Raw genomic sequence first — 21752 nt, 5'->3', positions numbered from 1 at the left:
TTCCTCGTGACGTTCCTAGTAGTCACTTCGTAAACCGAACCGGTAATACCTAGTGTGGTATTAGTCCTGGGCGAGATTAGCCGACTTCTTCCGAAAGAAGAAAAGTTTACCAGAAATTTAAAATTCACAACTGACCCCCAGTTGCATGTACATCCCGATCAAGGAAAGATGGCGTACAGCGTCTATCATTCCCAAACGGTGACCCCTTCTGGTACAGGCCAGGCTCCGCATCGCTTAACTTCGGTGATCTAACGAGAACAGATGTTTCAATGAGATTATTATATTTCGTACCTGCTCGCAAAACGTTTGCAGTTATAATAAACACAAGAGATATCCTTTACCTTGCGTTGTCAAGATCGGTGGAGTAAGTGTCCGTTTTTGGTCATCGGAGTTGTAGCACTAAGGAGTAGCACAAATGAAAATTATAATCGAAATCCATTTTTACTTGTAACTAATCTATCATTCTCTCTCTCTCTCTCTCTCTCTCTCTCTCTCTCTCTCTCTCTCTCTCTCTCTCTCTCTGTGTGTGTGTGTGTGTATCTATCTCTCTTTTTATAGATAGATAGATAGATAGATAGATAGATAGATAGATAGATAGATAGATGTTGTTTGTTTTTGTTTTGTTATACGTCTTAAATGAATTCAATTATTTACGAAAGTGCATTTTTACCTAAATGAGAGTTGGGAATAATTTTCCCTTTAACCAATTTGGTACCCCCACATGGGGAGCGGTGTATATATTATTATTTTCTTTTAAATATAATTATATATTTAAAAAAATATATATAAAATTATTATATATTAATATATTATTATTATATTATAAAAATATTATTATAAAATTATTAAATATTAATATATTATTATAATTATATTAAAGTATAATTATATATTTAAAAAAATTATATTAAAAAAATTATATATATATATATATATATATATATATATATATAAGTGAGAATGAGTGTGAGGACAACTCTCAACCTATATACTCAACGAATATTTTATCTGCAGACTTGAAATTTGGTGTATAGGGTATTCAGACATATGGAAAAATCTTAATCTGCTTTCAACTGGAAAAAAGAGCTGCTAAGGGGTCACTTTTTTATCTATTTGTCAACTGTTCCACGAGGTTTGAAAGCATTTATTAAATACGTGGCAAGCTGGTCTAACTGTTATCGTACTTGACTCACTTTCTTTAGGTTTTGATTTCGATCACAGCTCGAATATTTTTTTACTTACAAAAAGTGAACTGCTTAGAAAAAAAAAACATAATAATCGCATGCACATGTCTCAGTTTCTTTGCGTTTTTTTTTTAACTTCATTTATTTTTAAAGGAATTTAACGTTCCGTTTAATACCGGGCAACGTCGGGTACATCTTCTTGTCTAGTATAACTATAGAAGTGAGAATGTGCTTATGAGGACACTTCTTAACCTATATAGTCAACGATTTTTTTATCTACAGACTTGGAATTTAGTATATAGGTATTAAACCGTACGGAAATAAATTTAATGGACTATCATCCGAAGAAAAGGGCTGCTAAGGTGTCAACATTGAAAAATTGGTACTTGGAGGTCATCGGATTTTTATCTGTTGGTCAATTGTTTCACGGGGATTGAAAACACTATTTAAACGTGACAAGCTGGTCTAATGGTTATCGTTCTTAATTCACTATCTTTAGGTTTGCGTTTTGATCTCAATTTGAGTAATTATTTTTACAGACAAGAACTGAACTGTTTAGAAACAACACGTGCACCTGTATCACTTTCTGTATGAATTAAAATATAATATTTATGCGTATTTTACGACCGGGCAACGCCGGGTGGCCTGTCAGTATATCTATAAAAGTAAGAATGTGCTTGTGTGTGAAAGCAACTCTCAACCTATATACTCAACGAATTTTTGATCTACAGACTTGTAATTTTGTATGTGGAGTATTCAGACATGTGATTGGCTTTTTAATCGGTTTTCATTCGGAGAAATGGCTGCTAAGATATCAAAATTGAAAAAAATGGGATGTGGGAGGGTTATCGGATTTTTATCTATTTGTCAACTGTTTCATGAATGCGCATGCGTTAATCGTTCACATTACAGCTTCCTTATGTAAAGAATAAATAAGTTTGAAAACAATTTCTAAAGAAGTGGCAAGCGGACATAATGGTTATCGTATTTGACTCGCTGTTTTTAGGTTTTGGTTTTGATCTCAGCTCGAGTATTCTTTTACTTACAAAAAGTGAACTGTTTAGAAAAAAAAAATAATACTCGCATGCACTTATTTTTTTGTTGTATTATTATTATTTTTTTTTTTAAAGGAATTTAACTCTACGTTTAATACCGGGCAACGTCGGGTATATGTGTTAGTACAATATAATCACCAGGTTTTTTTGTTTTTTTTTTATCACCGTACTATATATACAAGTTGTTTCTATAAACCTGCCATACAAACAATAAATATGGTGGGCGTTCGTGGCATAGGCTCGTCGATCGCCCAATATAGATCGAACTTCCAGGAGACTTCCGGTGTCTATTGTTCAATTTCGGCGGGAGACGAAATAATGGAAAATGATGACATTTAAAGCTGTTTCCGTTAAGCAGAGATCAAATTGGCGCTATTTTTAATGCGAGAATATTCCCACCCCGACAATTTTATGCTTTGCTTGTTCACACACACACACAATATATATATATATATATATATATATATATATATATATATATATATATATATATATATATACACAACATATCGTCTCTTCTTTCAAATGTCAGTGAGGTTCAACCATCGATGGGAAGACGCTTCTTTCGCGTTGGTTGAAATATGAGATTAAAAACGAAGAATTAACGATCGAATTACGAGAACAATACTGAACTAAAGGTCGATTATGTAGTTATGTTTTCCATTAGACGCTAGTTAACTCCGCCATTTTCTTTTCTATTTTTTTAATTACCGTTCTAGAACAAATCAGCGTTCTTCTTTTTATATTTATGTTAGAATTTTTTTTTTAATCGAGGTGAAAGTTATATCGCGGGCTATGATAACAGCATCTTCTTATCATTGTTTTGACTCTCGAGTATATATCCAACACAGTTAGACACAATTAATCAACCGAGAACCACATCACTCTACATAAAAACATAAGATATCAATGGATATATACATGAGAATCAAAACAATTAAAAGAATATGCTGTTGTCATAGCCCTAGTTATAGCCCGTTGCTTAAAATTAATGTTTTATGACTTATTGATTGTTTAATATGATTAAATTTGTGCTAATTTTTGCATTAAATACTAATCCCTATTAATCCCTTCTAATCCCTATTTATTTTTAACTGTGCATTGAACCGATAGCATAATACTCAGTATACTGCATCTTATCCTAACAAAGGTCCATACAAAGTTTCAATTAGATCGACCCAGTCGTTTCCGAGAAAACTTCTAGATTTAACATGGTATTGTGGTGACTGACCCTTTCAATTTCTAACTGTGTATCGAACGGATAGCATAATTCTTACTTCGCTGCATCTTATCATGACGAAGATCCATACAAAATTTCAGACAGATCGGTCCAGTACTTTTCGAGAAAAGGTGGAACGAACAAAGAGACAGGCTAAGAGAAATGAAATGCCACAAACAAAGACAACTACTATACGTCTTCATCGACCTATTCAAGGCATTTGACATTGTCAGCAAAAAAGGACTTTTCGCTGCAGAAGATTAAATGTACCCCAGGTTCTTAAAAATTATCACACCTTTTCATAGGTACATTCTGAATACCGTACAGTAAGGTGTATTTTTTTGGACTCTTTCTCAATCAAGAGATTGGTGAAAACTTAGGAGAATCCTAGAAATCATATTGCAGGTGAACATACCAAGCATTATTCTGGTGAATTGGTCATGCTAGACAAATGAACGATAAAAGGATTCCAAAGGATATTCTTTATGACAAACACTTAACTAATTATAGATCAGCAATAAGACCTTTCTGTGCTATAATGATATAATGATATAATGCAAGCGATGCATGAAGAAAGGCGGTATCGATCCAATAGGATAAGAGTCTATGGCTGACGGCCGGGGCATTTAGAGAAGAGTTGTAAAGGCATCCCTCAAGAGGAGTGAGGAAAGAAGTGACCAGCAACGAAGAGAGAACATAGCACAAACCGAAAGGGTTGCCACAGAACTCTCACATCCTAATCTGAGCCTCGGATTTCTCTACGTGCGACTTTTTGAAATTGTTCCTGTTAAGAAATTCTTCGGTTTTTGTCGAGAAACTCATTATACATGGACGAAATGTTTTGAAAAAATTACGTGGGGGGGGGCGTTCCAAAAATAATGCCTCCTATTTTTATTCCGGCCGATTAGATCAGAAAAGATTTTAAATTGCATTGTTGTGATTACTGAACTTATGCATTTTTGACCTGAGAATTTCATCTCTATTTTGCAGATATTGACAGTGTGAGACTCTAAGGAAGAAACCCCCGTCATAGACGTGCGTCAGAAGCAAAGACGTGTCATTGAATTCCTCCGTGCAGAAAAACTGAACTCCTCAACATTCGCCGGCGCCTGCTTCAGGTTTCTAAAGTCGATGCAGTGGATATCAGCACAGTTAAGAGATAGGTTCGTCGATTTCAGTGTGGTGACAGAAATGTGAATGACAAAGCACGCTCCGAACGCCCATAGACAGCCACCACTCCATCTCTGAAAATAAAGTTCATTGAGAATGGAGGGTTACTACATAGAAAAGGTTCCCGTTTTAATGGTACTACTCCCGTCTTCGTAACTCTTTTACATTTTTTTAGTTAAAAAATAGGATTCATTACTTTTGAAAGACCCTCATTTAACACATTATATGCATGAGAGAAATATATAGTATCAAACCATGTCTGCGTGTTAATTTTTTAAGTTTGTCTGTTTGCTTCTATTCTACTTCCATTTTTACCTGTACATTTTGTCGAGTATTCATCGTTTAAACATACCTTACAAAACCAAACGCATACATATACACACACACATACACACACACACACACACATACGCACATACGCACATACGCGCACACATACTGGGTGACTTCAATAGTTTCCAGAATTTTTAGTATGGGCACTTTTATTGATAGTACACATATGAAACTCTACTAATCTTTGAAGTAATCTCCTCCGGCTGCAATGCACTTGTTGTGCCGTTCCAACAACTTCTGGAAGATCCCATGTGATCATGTCAATGGGCCTCGTCATAGTCTGTTTCATCGCGATTGTCTCATAACGCTAGCCTCTAAGGTTCTCCTTGAGCTTAGGGAATAACCAAAAGTCACAGGGAGCAAGGTCTGGACTATAGGGAGGGTGAGGAACTATCTTGATGCCCATCTTGGTCAAGTAGTCTGTGATCTTTTCAGATAACCCTTGAGGTAAAGTTCGCGCAAATCTTCCGAATCTTCAGTTCCTCATGTATAATTGTGTACAGTTCCCACACTGACATCAAACTGTGCACGTATTGTCTCTATACACGCACGACTGTCCTTATCCATGAAATTCTTTATTTTGCCAATCAACTCTAGTGACCTGACTTCTGTACTCCTCCCACACACCTCATAACCCCTCACATATTTCCTGCCTTCCTTGAATCTCTTATGCTACTCAAAAACTGATGCTCAACCCATGCAAGATGGTCCGTATCAAGCTCTCTCAACGGTCCTAATTATCGGGCGCGAAACCGACGGTACCAATGACTTAGCTCATCTAACAACTTCCTGTACACAAAATACAATATATATATGTGTGTGTGTGTGTTTTTGTTTTTTGTTTTTTTTGTTTTTTTGGGGTTTTTTTTACACAGTGGTCACCACTTATCAAGGCCCGGAAGCCACTCAGGGATAAGGGTTATTGAAAGTACATTACGTTAGTGTGGAGATTTGATGAAGTGTTTACTTAAGGGAGCGGTTCATTAGGAATTTGTTAACGTTAGACTTGAAGACATCTAAGTTGTAGTCAGGTGGGAAGCAGGCAGACGGAACAGAGTTCCACAGGCGTGCAGTTCTAAGAAAGAAGCTTTATTCATGGAATCCACGTTTTGATTTAGGCACTTATAAAGAGTGGGGGAAATTTGTGTGTGTGTGTGTGTGTGTGTGTGTGTGTGTGTGTGTGTGTGTGTGTTAGGTACACAATTTATGTATGGCTTTAAATAAGATGCAATGAATGTAAGTACATCCGGGTATTTCCTCATACAATATTGTGATTGGCTGGTTAAGCTATAAATACCGGCTCGTAGAGAGATTCGGGACGGATATCGAAATGTAAACAAGCCTTACGCTAAAACCTCCTACTTCTACTTCGATACTCATCCATACTGCGACATATCAGATTTATTACTCGAACTGAAGCAAAGACCGCTCAGCTGCTTCAAACGATATATACATGGCGCCAAAAAGAAAGTCCGCACTTGCTATTTTTTCAAAAATTGCAAATTTAAGCTAAACCGAGTGCAACTGTTTAAACAACATATACCTCGTTTGATTCGCTTTTAATACTCTACTAGCATTTCAGCCCGGCGTTGCCCGGGTGTTTTGAGGTATATGCTGAGCAAAAAAAAAAAAAAGCGGTCAATTTTTTTAACTTTGACCCCTATTATGACCCATGAACATTTATTGTTTGGGGCTCAAATGAAGTTATTAAGTTAGATCCATGTCCGAGGAACCTATATCTAAAATTTGAATTGTTTATACCCAAAATACCCGGAGGAGTTTGGTAGGGTTCTCAAAGGTCAAATCGTTGAACTTTGACCCCTTAACAGCCAAATTTCTGGCCGAAAAGGGATTACAAAGATTTTCCCAAATCTCAGTACCCTGTATATCAAATTTCGAGTCTGTAAAATGAAAATTGACAGAGTTATTGCGTAGGGAAATGTGCACAGACACACAGACACACAGACAGGCGCGTTCACTTTTATAGATATATAGATAGATAATTTTGCCTGTTCTTTTAATTGAAGTATCCTAGTCAATTCAAAAAAATTAACTTCGCCACTGTATATATGGTATAATCACATGGACACATCGGTTTTCCTTTGACCACTGAAGTTAAGCAACGTTGAGTCTGGTCAGTACAAAAATGGGTGACATTTGGGAATTCCAAGTGCTGTATGTACTCCCCGCTTATTTCAACTTATCTTTCCAATCGTCCTGGACTTCTTGCCGCTGGACTCAAGCAGTGCTGATTATGGAGAAGCGTAGTTGGAGATTGAGTGCGGACTTTCTCTTTGGAGTCATTGTATCTCTTTCCAGGGATCATATCCAAACGTTACTTAGAAGTGAATTTCGACTTAGTACTCTATCCATTGCGCCACGAGTTCTGATAGACTCAGTGCGAGCGATACTGAGAATACAATAGCGAACTACTTAAAACTTCTACCCGGTCATAGATGACGGAACGAGAGCATGCTACCCCTATGGGTGCTGTTCGAAAATAGTACAGTTTCCCGTGTTCGATAGACAGGTTCTAGAGTTGGACAAGATCTACATGAACAAGGCCAAAGGTTACATCTGTTGAAGCGTTTTAGGAATAACACTAAAGATGAAACCTGTAGTACGAACATTATACAAATTACACCGATACTGTACTGCTGAGTATATAATAATATGTTTGACCTAGATAGATATTTTGGGGATACCCTGCAGCGTCCATGTTTTGTTTTTTTTGGCGGGGGGGGGAACAGTCAGATCGCGCCAAGTTTTCCCTGTGTTGCTAAAGATACGCAATTAGACGCCCAGCTGAGGAAGGTATCAATTCTTTGATTGTCGGATAAAGTGATGTAAAAATGACCGCCGGAAATTTTCAACCGGTGAGTAATTGTCTGCTTGGCTGCACGCCATTATTTCCATCGTCTTTCCTTATGTTTTGTTCTCACCTCTTTGATCGAAACTTTTTCTTTTAATAGAGCCCGAATGTCCGAGCGGAAAAAAAAAACTTAAATCGTTAAAAGAAAATTTATTAAGGATGTGTAGCAGAAGAAAGAACATTTTCTCCCTTTTATAAGTTCAATGTATATATATATATATATATATATATATATATATATATATATATATATATTATTTACTATAACAATAAAATACCTACAGACACTAGTGCTTCATCCTTTCGTTAATCATCAGTGTAGGGTGTCACGATCAACGCCAGTCGAGAGATTCAAACCCCGGCAACAGAAGTCATATATATATATATATATATATATATATATATATATATATATATATATATATATATATATATATATATATATATAAAGAAAATGTAATGTATGCCTTAAACCACTAAACTAGTTTTAAAACAGATCCTTTGTTCGATAAAATGCATGCCCATTGGCTGATAGGAAGGGGCGCGGTGGATACTAGTAAGCTGATTGGCTAACTAAAATCATCAACAGAAGAGGGGCATATAAAAACGATAAACAACCACAGAATTCGCGCATAAGATTGACGAATCCTAGAGTGGATGAAACGCCGAATATTCAGTGTAGCTTAATCGCCATATATATTTTATAAATTACTATATATATATATATATATGTGTGTGTGTGTGTGTGTGTGTGTGTGTGTGTGTGTGTGTGTCACGGTCAGTGTTGGCTTATTACGAGTTAGGTGGGTGGACAATTTTTTTATTTTATTCATATGTACGTATAAAAAATTTTTAATTTTACTACCCCAGGCATTTCAAAATATTTCAACAGTACTCGTAATTAATACTATTTATCGGAGACATTTTTGTCTTAATATATAATGCTTCAAGTATTTTTAATCTATTAATATTATTTTCGCTTTGCAATATTTCGAAATGCCTAGGGTAGTAAAGTTTTGATTTTAAATATGTATATATATATATATATATATATATATATATATATATATATATATATATATATATGAAAAAAATTATTCGGAGATTGGAGAAGATAAAAAAGAAAAATAGCGAAACAAAAAAAAATATGTGCTTTTTAATAGCACTTGTCTCAATATATATATATATATATATATATATATATATATATATATATATATATATTGTCTCAAGTAATCGAAAGAATAACATCAAACAATCGTACTCTTTATGTATAAAAAAAGGAAGTCATTTTTTTATATAAAAATAACAGCTTATTAGTAAAAACGAAATAATTTTTAAACGAAAAGTGTCGATTCGGTATACCTTTATGGTATTTTTTTTATATAAGTTCAACTCACCGTTCGCATTGGAAATGTCGACTTTTATAGGTTTTCGGGTACGTTTACAACGAATAAGCACCTCAACCTTCCTATGTTAAGAACGGCTTTCGGAATAGACATCCCCAACCTTCCCATGTAAAAAAACGGCTTCTGAAATAGACGTTATTTTTCAAGATTACCATAAAAACATGTAAAATGTGCAGGTATTTTCTTAAACGTAAGGATACACTTATGAGGGATGATCTATCGATTTTAGTTTTACTAAAAGTTTAAAATAAATATATATTCATTCCTTTAGTATTAATATCAGCCGTAGAATAGTTTTTTTTAAGAAAATCAAATAAAAAAGCCAATTAAAATAATCGTTTTCGGCATCGGCAAATAGGCACAAATTTTTCCGATTTCGATACCTCCCAAAATTCCGATTTTTTCGATTCCCGATTCCGATTCCGATAAATCGTCCCTACACTAATATATATATATATATATATATATATATATATATATATAAATTAATTATATATATACATATACATATAAATTAATTATATATATATAAATTATATATATACATATCTATATAAATTATATTGAGCACTTTTGAAGTAAATACTTAAAGTTTACGCATAAATCTATACTTTCGTATATTAAATTTATGTAAGTAAATGAAGTAGTTATATATATATATATATATATAAATTATATATATATACATATATATAAATTATATATATATACATATATATATAAATTATATATATATAAATTATATATATACATGTATATATAAATTATATATATATATAAATTGTATATATAAATTATATATATATATAAATTATATATATACATATATATATATAAATTATATATATACATATATATATATATATATATATATATATATATATATATTATACGATTGCAACAAACTTTTGTTTTTAATCTTAGTTCGTTTGTCGTTGTTGTGCTGTAGCCTAGCTTATTTAATGATTCTTTAAGTTGTCTGTCTTCATATTTCTGTATTTACAATGTTTAAGAAAACACTTTAGTCTGTCATGCCTGCTGGCCATACGAACTATCTATCCTTTTATTTTTAACTAGCGGGTGGGTGGGGGGGGCGGACTTGCTCGGTCGAAATATACGCTTAAATATATTTTAAGTCATGCAGAACGGGGCGTCCCGCCTTGTTCGTTCGTCTAAACATATTTGAATTCATGCAGTTTTCTTATTTATTATTACAGAGCTAATTCTCTATTAATTATTATATTGTACCTAATATATAGTAGTGATTTCAAAAGTTTACAAAAAATGATTTGGATGCCATCTGCTAGAATCGAAACAAAAACATTTAGCGCTCTCGTCGCATTCCCTGCTGTTTGAGCTATCAACAGATAGATAAGAATTTTTTTTTTTTTTTTTTTGCTAATGTGCAAAAGTAATCGAAATATGTGGACAAGTTGTAATGAACATTTTGCATTTCAACTTGCCGACATATTTCTGTACGCGTTATTCTTCCATCCAAACAAAGATTTTATTCGTTGTACATCATCCTTTGCGTATCATTACTTGGGCTATGACAACAGCATATTCTTTTCATTGCTTTGACTCTCAAGTATATAATCGACACAGTTGCGGTTGTTCTAGCCCCATTTTTTATCGTTATTTCCATGGCAAGTGCTCGTCTGAGCTCCAATCTCTCGCCCCCACTCGCCAAACTTTCACGAAAAACACCAGTCTAGCTGAAACCACTGTCAGTAATTTCTCTCAATCTTTATCTGTGCCTAAATCAAAACGTAGATTCCATGAACAAAGCTTATTTCTTAGAAGTGCACGCCCGTGGAACTCTTTTCCGGTTGCCTGTTTCCCACCTGACTACAAATGGGATGTCTTCAAGTCCAACATAAACAAATTCCTGATAAACCGCCCCCTTAAGTAAGAAACTTTATCAAATCTCCATTACTAACGATTACTACGATATTATCCCATTGATTACTGTACACGCAATAACCCTTATCCCCGAGTGGCTTCCGGGCCTTGATAAGTGGTTACTATCATGTAAAAAAAAAATAATCAATCGAGAACCACATCACTCTATATAAAAGCATATAAGATATCAACGGATATACACTCGAGAGTCAAAACAATGATCCCCCTGTTCAATCCCGGGTGTACCTCACCGTTTTATTTTAATTTTTTCTTATTAACGAGTTCAATCTACGATAAAAGAAGAGGTACTATTTAAAATCGCTGCAAATCATTTCTTCGTTTGCATATTTTTAAACTAAACACTAATCGGAAGTGACTTTTCCAGGCCATTCATCGTCAAGCCCAAATATTAGCTGATATAATATTGTAAACAGATACGGACGGGATTAGATGAACGACATTATCATTATCATTTTTTTTATTTATTTATTTATTGCGAATTAATCTACCGGGTAAATTAGGGATATGACAAAAGCATTTTATTTTCATTGTGTTGACTCTAGAGTATATATCCGACACAGTTAGACACAGTAAATCGAGAAGCACATCACTCTATATAAAAGCATATAAGATATCAACGGATATACACTTGAGAGTCAAAACAATGAAAAGAATATGCTGTTGTCATAGCCCTAATGATTTCCATTTTCTGTTAATTTCAGTGTCATGTAATCAATAGTTTAAGAGTGTATCGCTTAGATATTTTCACATGTAACACATCTACTGCATACATCTACTGTTTTATTTATTCAGACAAATGTTATTGAAGAGCACGGAATAATTCTACTTTATTATCTTCCTTTTCATCTTCTTCAATCTCAGAATAGTTTTCTTTGTGTGTGTGTGTTTTGTGTTTTTTTTTTTTTTTTTTTTTTTTCAAAATTGCATAAGTTGGATCCATAGCGAGCGCTTTCGACAGAGCTACTTCTATCATCCTCAGGCATGTTGTGTTGTAGAAATTATGTTTTTTTTTTTTTTTTCCTTTTCCTAATTCTATATAGATCCTGGATATGACCTTAAACTATATCCGATGGTGAGGCTCCACCTTGCGGGCTTTGGGGAGTGTGAAGCCACCCTTTAATTGCCATTGCTCCCAGGTCAACTCTGACCCGGTGTGGTAGTACCTGTTAGGGCCCCGACTCTGGGCTAAATAGAAACCGACTTTTAAAAAAAATATATATATATACTCTATTAAAAAATTGTTCTTCAAAATCACTGGATTCGGCATTAAATAACCTGAAAAGGGTTGATATTCTCTAAAACGAAAACAAACAAACAAACTAATTATATATATATATATATATATATATATATATATATATATATATATATATATATATATGTGTGTGTGTGTGTGTGTGTGTGTGTAGTAATTTATAAAATATATATGGCGATTAAGCTACACTGAATATTCGGCGTTTCATCCACTCTAGGACTCCTCAGGCTTATGCGCGAATTCTGTGGTTGTTTATCGTTTTTATATAAAATATAAAATTAATCGCCATATATATTTTATAAATTACTAACTAGCTCTACCTACGTATTGAGCACTTTTGAAGTAAATACTTACAGTTTACACATAAATCTATTCTTTCGTATACTATTAAGTAGTTATATATATATATACATATATATATATATATAGAACACGGTCACGTGGTGGCTTATTATGAATTAGGTGGGCGGACTTTTTTATATAATATATTAATATATATATACACACACACACACACACACACATTTAGAAATGTACATATTTAAAATTTAAAGTCTGCTATCCTAAGCATTTTAAAATATTTCGACTATATCCGTAATTGATATTATTGATCTGGGGCTGTTCTTTTTTTTTTTTAATATACAATTATTCATATAGATTATTCGTTCCCGCAAACATTTCTATATTTTTACTATTTAAGAGGACACTGTATCCTAGTGTATTAGTTGATTAGTTTCCCGATTTTCAAGTTTTTTCTTCTATCTTTTATTTTTAATTCATTCCAAAAGTAGTTCGAATGTTTTTTGTTTTTTTTTAGTTAATTGAAAGTTTCAAAATATAAGTTATACAAATTATGCAATATTTTTTTCTTTTCATTTCTTAATATTTTCTCGTTTTTCTTTTTTTTTTTTTTTTACTTTACAGAATGAAACGATTGAACGACCCTCTGGAGGACATGCAAAGAGAAACTAAAAAATACTAAAAAAAAAAAAAAATATTTACATATATCCAAAGAATCACCTCCTAGGACAAAGAATTATTACTTTTTATCGGATGTGGCCGTTACTTCCGGTCTTGTAAGAAAAACCTATAGCGGATACTTCATCCCAGACGATCTACCATGGATGCCGGCTAAAAACACGGATGTTTTTTTTTGTTATCTTTAAAAGATAAAAACTTCAGAAATGTTTTTATAAAGTAAATACAACCAATATTTCCAGCGACTAATAATTTCAATAAATCATCATCAAACGGTTTCATCCGTCTTTTTTTTCTGCACGCTTCCACCATTCCTTCTAGACATCACCTGTTCATTTTTATTATTAATAGTTGTGTGTATCTGTACAAATCTAACGCTTACCATTTAACTATAAAAGATATAGACGCAAGGTTCGTTTATATAAAGGATGGCTTCTTCTTGCTAAAAATATAGGCTAGAAATTGTTATGTTTTTTAAGAGTTTTTCCCCCCATTGTTTTCCCCTGTCCGTTTTACATACTCAAGATCATATAGTATATAATTAAATAATTGAGAGAGGCTCAAATTAGTTTTGTATCTGTTATGAATATTATTCGAAATCATTCACTGGACTAATAATCATAATTATTTTAGCTTGATAATATCTAGCTTCCGGGGAAAAAATTAACATTCTGGATAATCTTTGGGGTTTTAAAGATAATATAGCATATAATTAAATAATTAACTAATATAGAAAGGAGTCTATACCTAATTATCTTAATTTTGCTTCTATTAAGATTATGACTCCAAGTCATGCTGGACTGACATTCGTAAGAATACCTGACTTCCGTTAAGAAAGTTTAGCTTCCAGCAAAAAAATTAATTTCCGGACAATTCTCTTTTTTTTTTTTTCTTTTTTTTTTTTTTTCAATATCATATAATAACATATAATTAAATAATTAATTAAAATTTAATAATTAATTAAAAATTAATTAATTAAATAATTAATTAAAATAAAAAAGAGTCTACACTCGTCTTATTTATTTATTTTTTTCTATATTAAAAAATATCAATTCAAATCATTCGCGGGACTAATATTTACACTCTCTTTAGTGTGAGTATATCTGGCTTCTGGTAACAAATTTTAACTTCTGGACAATTCTCTCTTTTGTTTAATGGCAAATAAAAAGGGTTACAGATATATTTAAAAATTTATAGCCCTCCGTTTTAAAAAAAAAAAACACATATCTTAAATAAAATAGTCGGTTTTTACCCATTTGAACATTTGCCGGGTCGACGTTCCTTCTCAGTGGATTAAGGTGGATCTCGACCGTCCCATCTCGTTATAGTTGGTCTTGCTTTTGCTTCTTGACCCCCGAGCCTCAAGCTGGATACCTCTGCAGAAGCGCTGGCCACCACCGGCTCGAGAGAGGAAGACGACGAAGAGCAAGAAGAAGAGGAAGAGGTCGAGGACGAAGAGAAAGCGAAACGCCACGTGTACGAGCCGTACGAGCTCCAGATCTACTCGGATCTCACCACGGAACACGATGACTCCATTGAGATCCTCTCCTGTCAGTTGGAAGCCGGCGAATCGATCTATTACAAGATGGGCGCCGGGACAACGACCAGCTGCAAAGAGGTTGTCAAACGATTCACCAAGAGAGAACCGACCAAGAAACAGAGAATTATTGCCCGCGTCGTCATGGTGGTTTTTATGACTATGCTCACCATGAGTGTCCTATTGGTCATCGTCTCCCTCACAATGTCCGAGCATATTGACGACTTAGGTAAGTCAGACGATTTCTTCTTTCCTATATTTTTTTTTTTCAGTTTTTCTGGGTTTTTTTATTATTATTATTATTTATTATTATTTTTTTACTCACTAGGAGTAGTCACATAAGTCACCATCAAAGGGTCCTGGATATGACCTTAAACTATATCCGATGGTGAGGCCCCAACTTGCAGGCCTTAGGGAGTGTAGAGCCACCCTTTAATTGCCATTGCTCCCTGGTCAACTCTGACCCGGAGTGGTAATACCTGTTAGGGTCCCAACAATGGGTTAAATACAAACCGACTTGAAAATAACAAATATATTCTATTAAAAAAATTTTCTTCACAATCACTGGATTCGGCATTAAATAACCTGAAAAGGGGTTGATATGCCGTAAAACAAAAACAACCAACTATCATCAAAGATTCCCCTTTGAGAACAACTTGTGATGTTATCTGGAGCCTGAGTGACAACAAGCCCCAGTACGCTCCACACCTAATAGCCTTTACAAGTGGATTTGCTCTTTCCCAACAACCGCTTACCATTGATTTCTCGTTAGTAGCGACCATTGACCTTCACTGGAATTTGGATGGCAATAAGCCTCCTTAATGTCCCAGTCCTCTTTGTGCTTATACGGGGGTCTGGCTAGTGTTTTCTCTCCTCAAGCCTCTGCACTTATTTGGTGTGGTGCCAGTTTATGGTGACACGCACACAAAGGGGCGGCGGAAGGCAGGAGAGCAAGGAGGTATAACTTACAATTATACAGCTTCAGTTTTCATGGTTCCATGTGATGTTCCTTTGTGTTTTATGGGGTTAGGTTTAGGGTCTAGGTTTAGGATTTACGGTTAGGGATTAGGGTTAGGGTTAGGATTAGAGTTAGGAGTTAGGGTTAGGGGTTAGGATTAGGGTTAGGGGTTAGGGTTACAGGTTAGGGTTTGGGGTTTAGAGTTACAGTTACGGTTAATGTTAGGGTTTAGGGGTTAGAGTTAGGGTTAGGGTTTCCTGCGGATTTCAAACGCTTTAATTATGTTATGCGGCTAGAGACCGCCTGTGAATTTCCTACTCCCATGAAACTTCTTCATTCGAAGGAATCCGGCTAAATGCGTTTACGTTTAGTGCCGCTTCAGTATACGCGTAGGAGAACACGTCAGAAGTGAGGTACTTTCAGGAGTGCTTTAGGAATTCATGTAAAAATCCAATTTTAGGTTTATTTGATTTCGCTTGTTGTTAAATTTGTTTTAGAAGTTTGCCGGCAGCTGTTTGGAATCCACTGTTGTGATGTAACATCGTGTGCTATGATATCATATCTGTCTGTACGTGAATTAAGAGGATCAATACATGAGATAAATAACATGAAAGATATTTGTGATGTAGACTAAAAATTGACAGAGTTATTGCGTAGGGAAATGTACACAGACACACAGACACACAAATACACAGATGTGTTTTGATTTTTTTACGCAGGCATAACCACATTATCAAGGCCAAGAGGCCACTCAAGGATAAGGGTTAAAGAGTGTACAGTAGAAATTGGAAAATATAGTAATCATTAATAATGAAAATTCGGTAAATTTGTTAACTTATATGGAACGGCTTATCAAGAACTTATTTATGTTAGACTTGAAGACAACCATATGTACTCAGCCTGAAAGCAGGAAAACGGAAGACAATTCCACGGGCGTGCAGTTCTAAGAAAGAAGCTTTGTTCATGGAATCTACGTTTAGGTTTAGGCACAGATAAAGAGTGGGGGGAATTATTGATAGTGTTTACAGCTAGACGAGTGTTTCTTGTGAAAGTTTAGCGAGGGGGACCATAGACTGAAGCTCAGTCGAACACTTTCCATGAAAATAACGATACATCAGAGACAAGCTCACAACATCTCTTCTGTGAGATGAAGGTTGCAGGGAAGAGAAAAGGATATCTCCTACGAGGCTACGAAGTCTATTTTGAACTCTTTCAAGGCAGGAAAAGTTCTTTCTAGCTGTTCCTGCCCAGATGTGGCAACAGTATTCCATCCTTGGACGTATCTGGCTCTTATATAGATAGATAATTGCATCAGCAGTGAGATATCTACTGGATCGATAGAAAGATCCCACCATTTTTCCAGCGGCCTTGGCAACAGATTTGATGCACGTGTTCCATTTAAGATCAGGAGTAGCGATCAAGCCCAGAAGCTTGTCAAAACTTGAGGCCTCCTGAAGATGAGAGCCATTCATTTCAATTGATGCCAGGTATGGATCAGAATGTTGATGATGTAAAGAGAGAAGCTTGATTTTAGATGCATTAAAAGTAACCAGTCACTCCTTTCCCCATTGTACCACGTGCTCAAGATCAGAGGAGAGAGAATCAGAGAGAACTTGGTCGTTTACTGTCTTAGATGTGCTACCATAAATGGAAGTGTCATCAGCATAAATGTCTACAAATGATGTAAGGATGTGATTTGAAAGATCATTAATGTAGATCAGGAAAAGAGTTGGGCCCAGGATGGGCCCCTGAGGGACACCAGCATTAATACTGTGAGCTTCTGATTTTTGCCCCTCAACTAATACTCTTATGAACCTATCAGAAACACAGACACGTTCACTTTTATAGATATATAGATAGATTAAAGTGTAAGAAATATAGATTCATTTTTTTCTCATTTCTTTAAGCACTTTATCTTATCATATTTTCTGATATACGTGGAATAGTTTCCTGGGCATTTAAATGCCTGATTATGTAAGAATAAATAATATAGACATTTTGATAAAAAGCGAACAAAAATTATGAAAATAATATTTTATAAGCACATTTAAATGAGTTAAAGCAAATTTTAATTAATTTTTATTGCTTTATTTAATCAGGGTAATAAAATACTGGTTCCATTGTCATGACCGTTTTGAAAGAAATAAACTCCCCTTTTTTACCAAATAAAGTAACCTTACTATTTACAATGTCACTTTTTAAAAGGCAGAAATAAGTCAGTATCTGTTCTGTTTCCAAAATACAATCTATGCAAGGGATTAATATCTTTGGTGTACGGTAGTAGTATTTTTCCTTGCCAGGATATTTACACGCAAACATCGACTTATTAAAGAGAATCTTCTAAGACATAATTTCTTCTATTTCCCTTGTATATATACGTGGAATCAACTCGAATCATATGTTCTATTTGTGACGTATTTGCGTTGTATTTTCACCTATAATTTTGTAACTCGTTATCTTCTCTTTACGTAACGCAAAAGTGCTAGTCACGTGGCAGATAATCACATGACACGTCTCTTTAATATATTTTTACTGTTCCTCTAAAAGACGTCCACAGAATTTGAACCGATTGTTGTTTGATAACTATTAAAATCGGCCATATTTTTTTTTTCTTTGGTTCCCGCGCGTATCTGTTTCGTGTCGCCCGTTCTCTCTGCACGCCCAGCTCTAATACAGACACTTTCCAACGGAACTGTTTTTTTTCTAGACAAATGAGTTTTTAATCAGCCATGAAAATATATTATCCTGATCGAATCTCACGTCGCCAGTTCACGAACTTAAGAGGGGAAAGTGTTTCTATCTATAAAATTCAGATAAAATCAACAATTACTTTGACCGGAAATAGATCTCGTATTATAAGCTCTATTTCCTACTTGGTTTTATCGAGCTTTTACATCTGGCTGAGATAACTTTATAAATATTAATTATTATAATATACTTTAATTTCTTGGTTTTATCGAGCTTTTACATCTGGCTGAGATAACTTTATAAATATTAATTATTATAATATACTTTAATTTTACCATCTTGGATCATTTTGGTAAATTTAATTGTAATTTTTATTTTATATATATATATATAAAATTACAATAAGTTTATCAAGGTAATCAAAATGGTAAACTTAAAATATATTATAAATATTAAAGAGTTAATATTTACAAGTAAAATAAACTCAGCCAGATGTAAAAGCTCAATAAACCCGAAAAGGAAATAGAGCTTATAATATGAACAAACGATTAATAAAACATGTTAAAAGACATCTTGAAAAAGAGTTTAAAACATATTTAATTTTAAAAAAGGAAACACAAGATAAGTGGATTGTCCACTTATCTTGTGTTTCCTTTTTTAAATTAAATATGTTTTTAACTCTTTTTCAAGATGTCTTTTAACATGTTTTACTAATCATTTGTTCATATATATATATATATATATATATATATATATATATATATATATATATATATATATATATATATATATATATATATATATATATACTTTGTAATTCGTTTCGTATAAAATTAAATAAATGTACAGGCATTTGTTACAGATAATACAATTATTAATATTACCTAAGTAAATGTACAGATAGATTAATTATGAGTAATAAATTAATAAAATACTAAATAGAATAATTTTAGTGTTGTTTATCAAAATTAATACGATTTATTAATACGAATATTTAAATTTTAGTGGCTTTACTTGTAAATTCAAAATGGCGTAATCTCATTCTTCATGAGTGCCTCGTCCTTTCTACAAGAAAAGTGAGCCTTTTTAGAAAAAAAAAAATACTTGCATGCACATGTCTCAGTGTTTGTATAAATATAAATATAATATTCATGCATTCTGGAGGTGTCCAAAGTCAGCACTTATCTGACTTCCGTCCATAATATATAACTAATGTTATATATTATGTAGTAGTAGTAGTAGTTGTTGTAGTAGTAGTAGTAGTAGTAGTTGTAGTAGTAGTAGTAGTTGTAGTAGTAGTAGATAGTCATTAATTTTCACAAGTATCAAACCATCCGCTTCTTTTGATAACTGTTGCAAATAACTTTGCGTTATCACAACAGCCGTTTATCACTCATTTCTCACGAAGCCTCCAAAAAGTTATCCTGACTTTTGCGGTGGTGGTCTCATTATTTCAGAGAGTTTTTGGATCCTCAGAAGATAGACAACTATCACGCTTTCAAAGATGATTAAATAAAAAAAATAATAAAGCTTTTGGGGGGGGGGCAAGGTTATAGTATGCAACTATGCACTCCCCTTCTCTCGGCAACCATCACTGACTTCAATGTTGTGTACCGTGGTTTTTTTTTCTCTTTCATCTTCTCTTCTGGCAATGTTGTTATCTCTCGCATTGGCGGCTACTGAAGAGATGAGAACAGGTTCACAAGTATATGGACAGTACGCCGCCAGGTATCACGGTCAGCGGCGAGAGTAGACCACTTGAAGTGGTCAATGTGGCAGTCACCGAGGGACTTCTTCAGAGAGTCTTTATATCTTTTCTTTGGTTCCCCTCTGTCACGACGGCTATTAGAGAATTCGCCATATAAGACTATCTTAGAAATTAAGAATATCTTCTCTTCTATCTATCTTCTATCTATATAAATAAAATGAACTCATTTTTTCCCGTCTGATTTTGACATTAATAGGATTAAAAATCAAGATATTTCATGCAAATATAATATGCACAAACGGCAGAACAATATCTGAGGTGTGTTATAGGCTTATTATTTCTCAAATTCCTCGATAATCTTAGATTTCTATACTTTTTCTACTGAGAAGTCACGGCCAAAATCGGTTAAGATCAATGGAAGTGGTAAAATACTTTCTCTCTTATAAATTCCTCCTCCCCTGCCACCACTTAACACCGTTTGGGGATCGTTCACAAGGAACAGTTGAGAAGAGAACACCGGTTTGGCTTCGTAGTTCTTTCATGTGAAGTTATTTAAAATCACTAAACTAAGCTGCAGTGCTCTGTGGCGTAGTGGTTAGCGTGCTGGACAATTCACATTATATTTTCACGTTCGCGCCGACCTACCGTAGTCGTTTTTTTTTTTTTTTTTTTCCTAAACAACTGGAATGGACTTTTCTTGGTGGGCGAACTGTTAACGTTGCAGATGTTTTTTTTTTTTTTTTTTCACACTTTATTTTCCTATTTTTACTCATGACTCCGGGTTTGATCCTTCCTACTTACCTACCATAACATTTTTTTAAACTCCCCCCCCCCGTCCCGGAAACAAACACTCGGGCAACGCCGGATACCCCCGCTAGTATTAAATACAAAAAAAAGTAAATAAAAACTTAAGAATTACAAAATACTTCGTATATTGTATTTTATGTTAATCGCTGTGTAATTGATAAAGATCCATTTTTATTTTTTTTATTTAACTTTAGTAAGTTTTAAGATATCAAGGGGCTCCCTCCTGGAGCTAACACTTGATTCTGTTATGATTTAAATTTATATCCGAGGGCTCTTTTAAGAATAGATGCTGTTCCCTTTATGGCTGCTATTTGTATTTCATTACAGCTTGGTCTTCCAGGGATTGCTTCTAAGTATTTCTGAAGGTTTTTTTATTAAACCAGTTGCTCCTATCACAACCGGTATAATGTTTATTTCTTTCAGAGACCATGTCGTTTTTAGATCATTTTTTAGGTCCTGATATTTTGTTATCTTTTCCCGTTCAGCTCTGTTAAGGCCAAAATCATTTGGGACTGTGACATCGATAATGAGCGCAGTTCTTTCGGGCTTGTTCCATATTACAATATCTGGTTTGATAGCTTTGTCTTTTATGTATCTGCCCGCCCGCCTGTATATCTTTGTCATAGAACACAATCACTTTTACGTTTGATGTTATT

The 21752-nt window shown here is 34.0% G+C and overlaps 1 protein-coding gene and 1 long non-coding RNA gene across 2 annotated transcripts in view; both read left to right on the top strand.

Moving 5' to 3' along the window:
* LOC145246874 (uncharacterized) overlaps nucleotides 1–13427 on the top strand; it is a 129156-nt gene extending 115729 nt beyond the window's left edge. Inside the window, exon 3 of the long non-coding RNA XR_013863201.1 lies at nucleotides 13345–13427. This is a non-coding gene — a long non-coding RNA (uncharacterized LOC145246874). The remainder of the gene's footprint in view (nucleotides 1–13344) is intronic.
* Nucleotides 13428–14446: 1019 nt separating this feature from the next.
* LOC145246872 (uncharacterized) overlaps nucleotides 14447–21752 on the top strand; it is an 86810-nt gene continuing 79504 nt past the window's right edge. Inside the window, exon 1 of the mRNA XM_080108737.1 lies at nucleotides 14447–15164. Within this exon, the coding sequence (XP_079964863.1) occupies nucleotides 14984–15164 (181 nt within the window). The 5' untranslated portion in view covers nucleotides 14447–14983. The remainder of the gene's footprint in view (nucleotides 15165–21752) is intronic.

The sequence above is a fragment of the Euprymna scolopes genome, chromosome 24, assembly GCF_053919585.1.
Source record: "Euprymna scolopes isolate OS-2025 chromosome 24, ASM5391958v1, whole genome shotgun sequence".
Taxonomy (NCBI): domain Eukaryota; kingdom Metazoa; phylum Mollusca; class Cephalopoda; order Sepiida; family Sepiolidae; genus Euprymna; species Euprymna scolopes.
The sequence above is the reverse complement of the archived record's forward strand: the minus strand, read 5'-3'. Positions and strand labels throughout refer to the sequence as shown.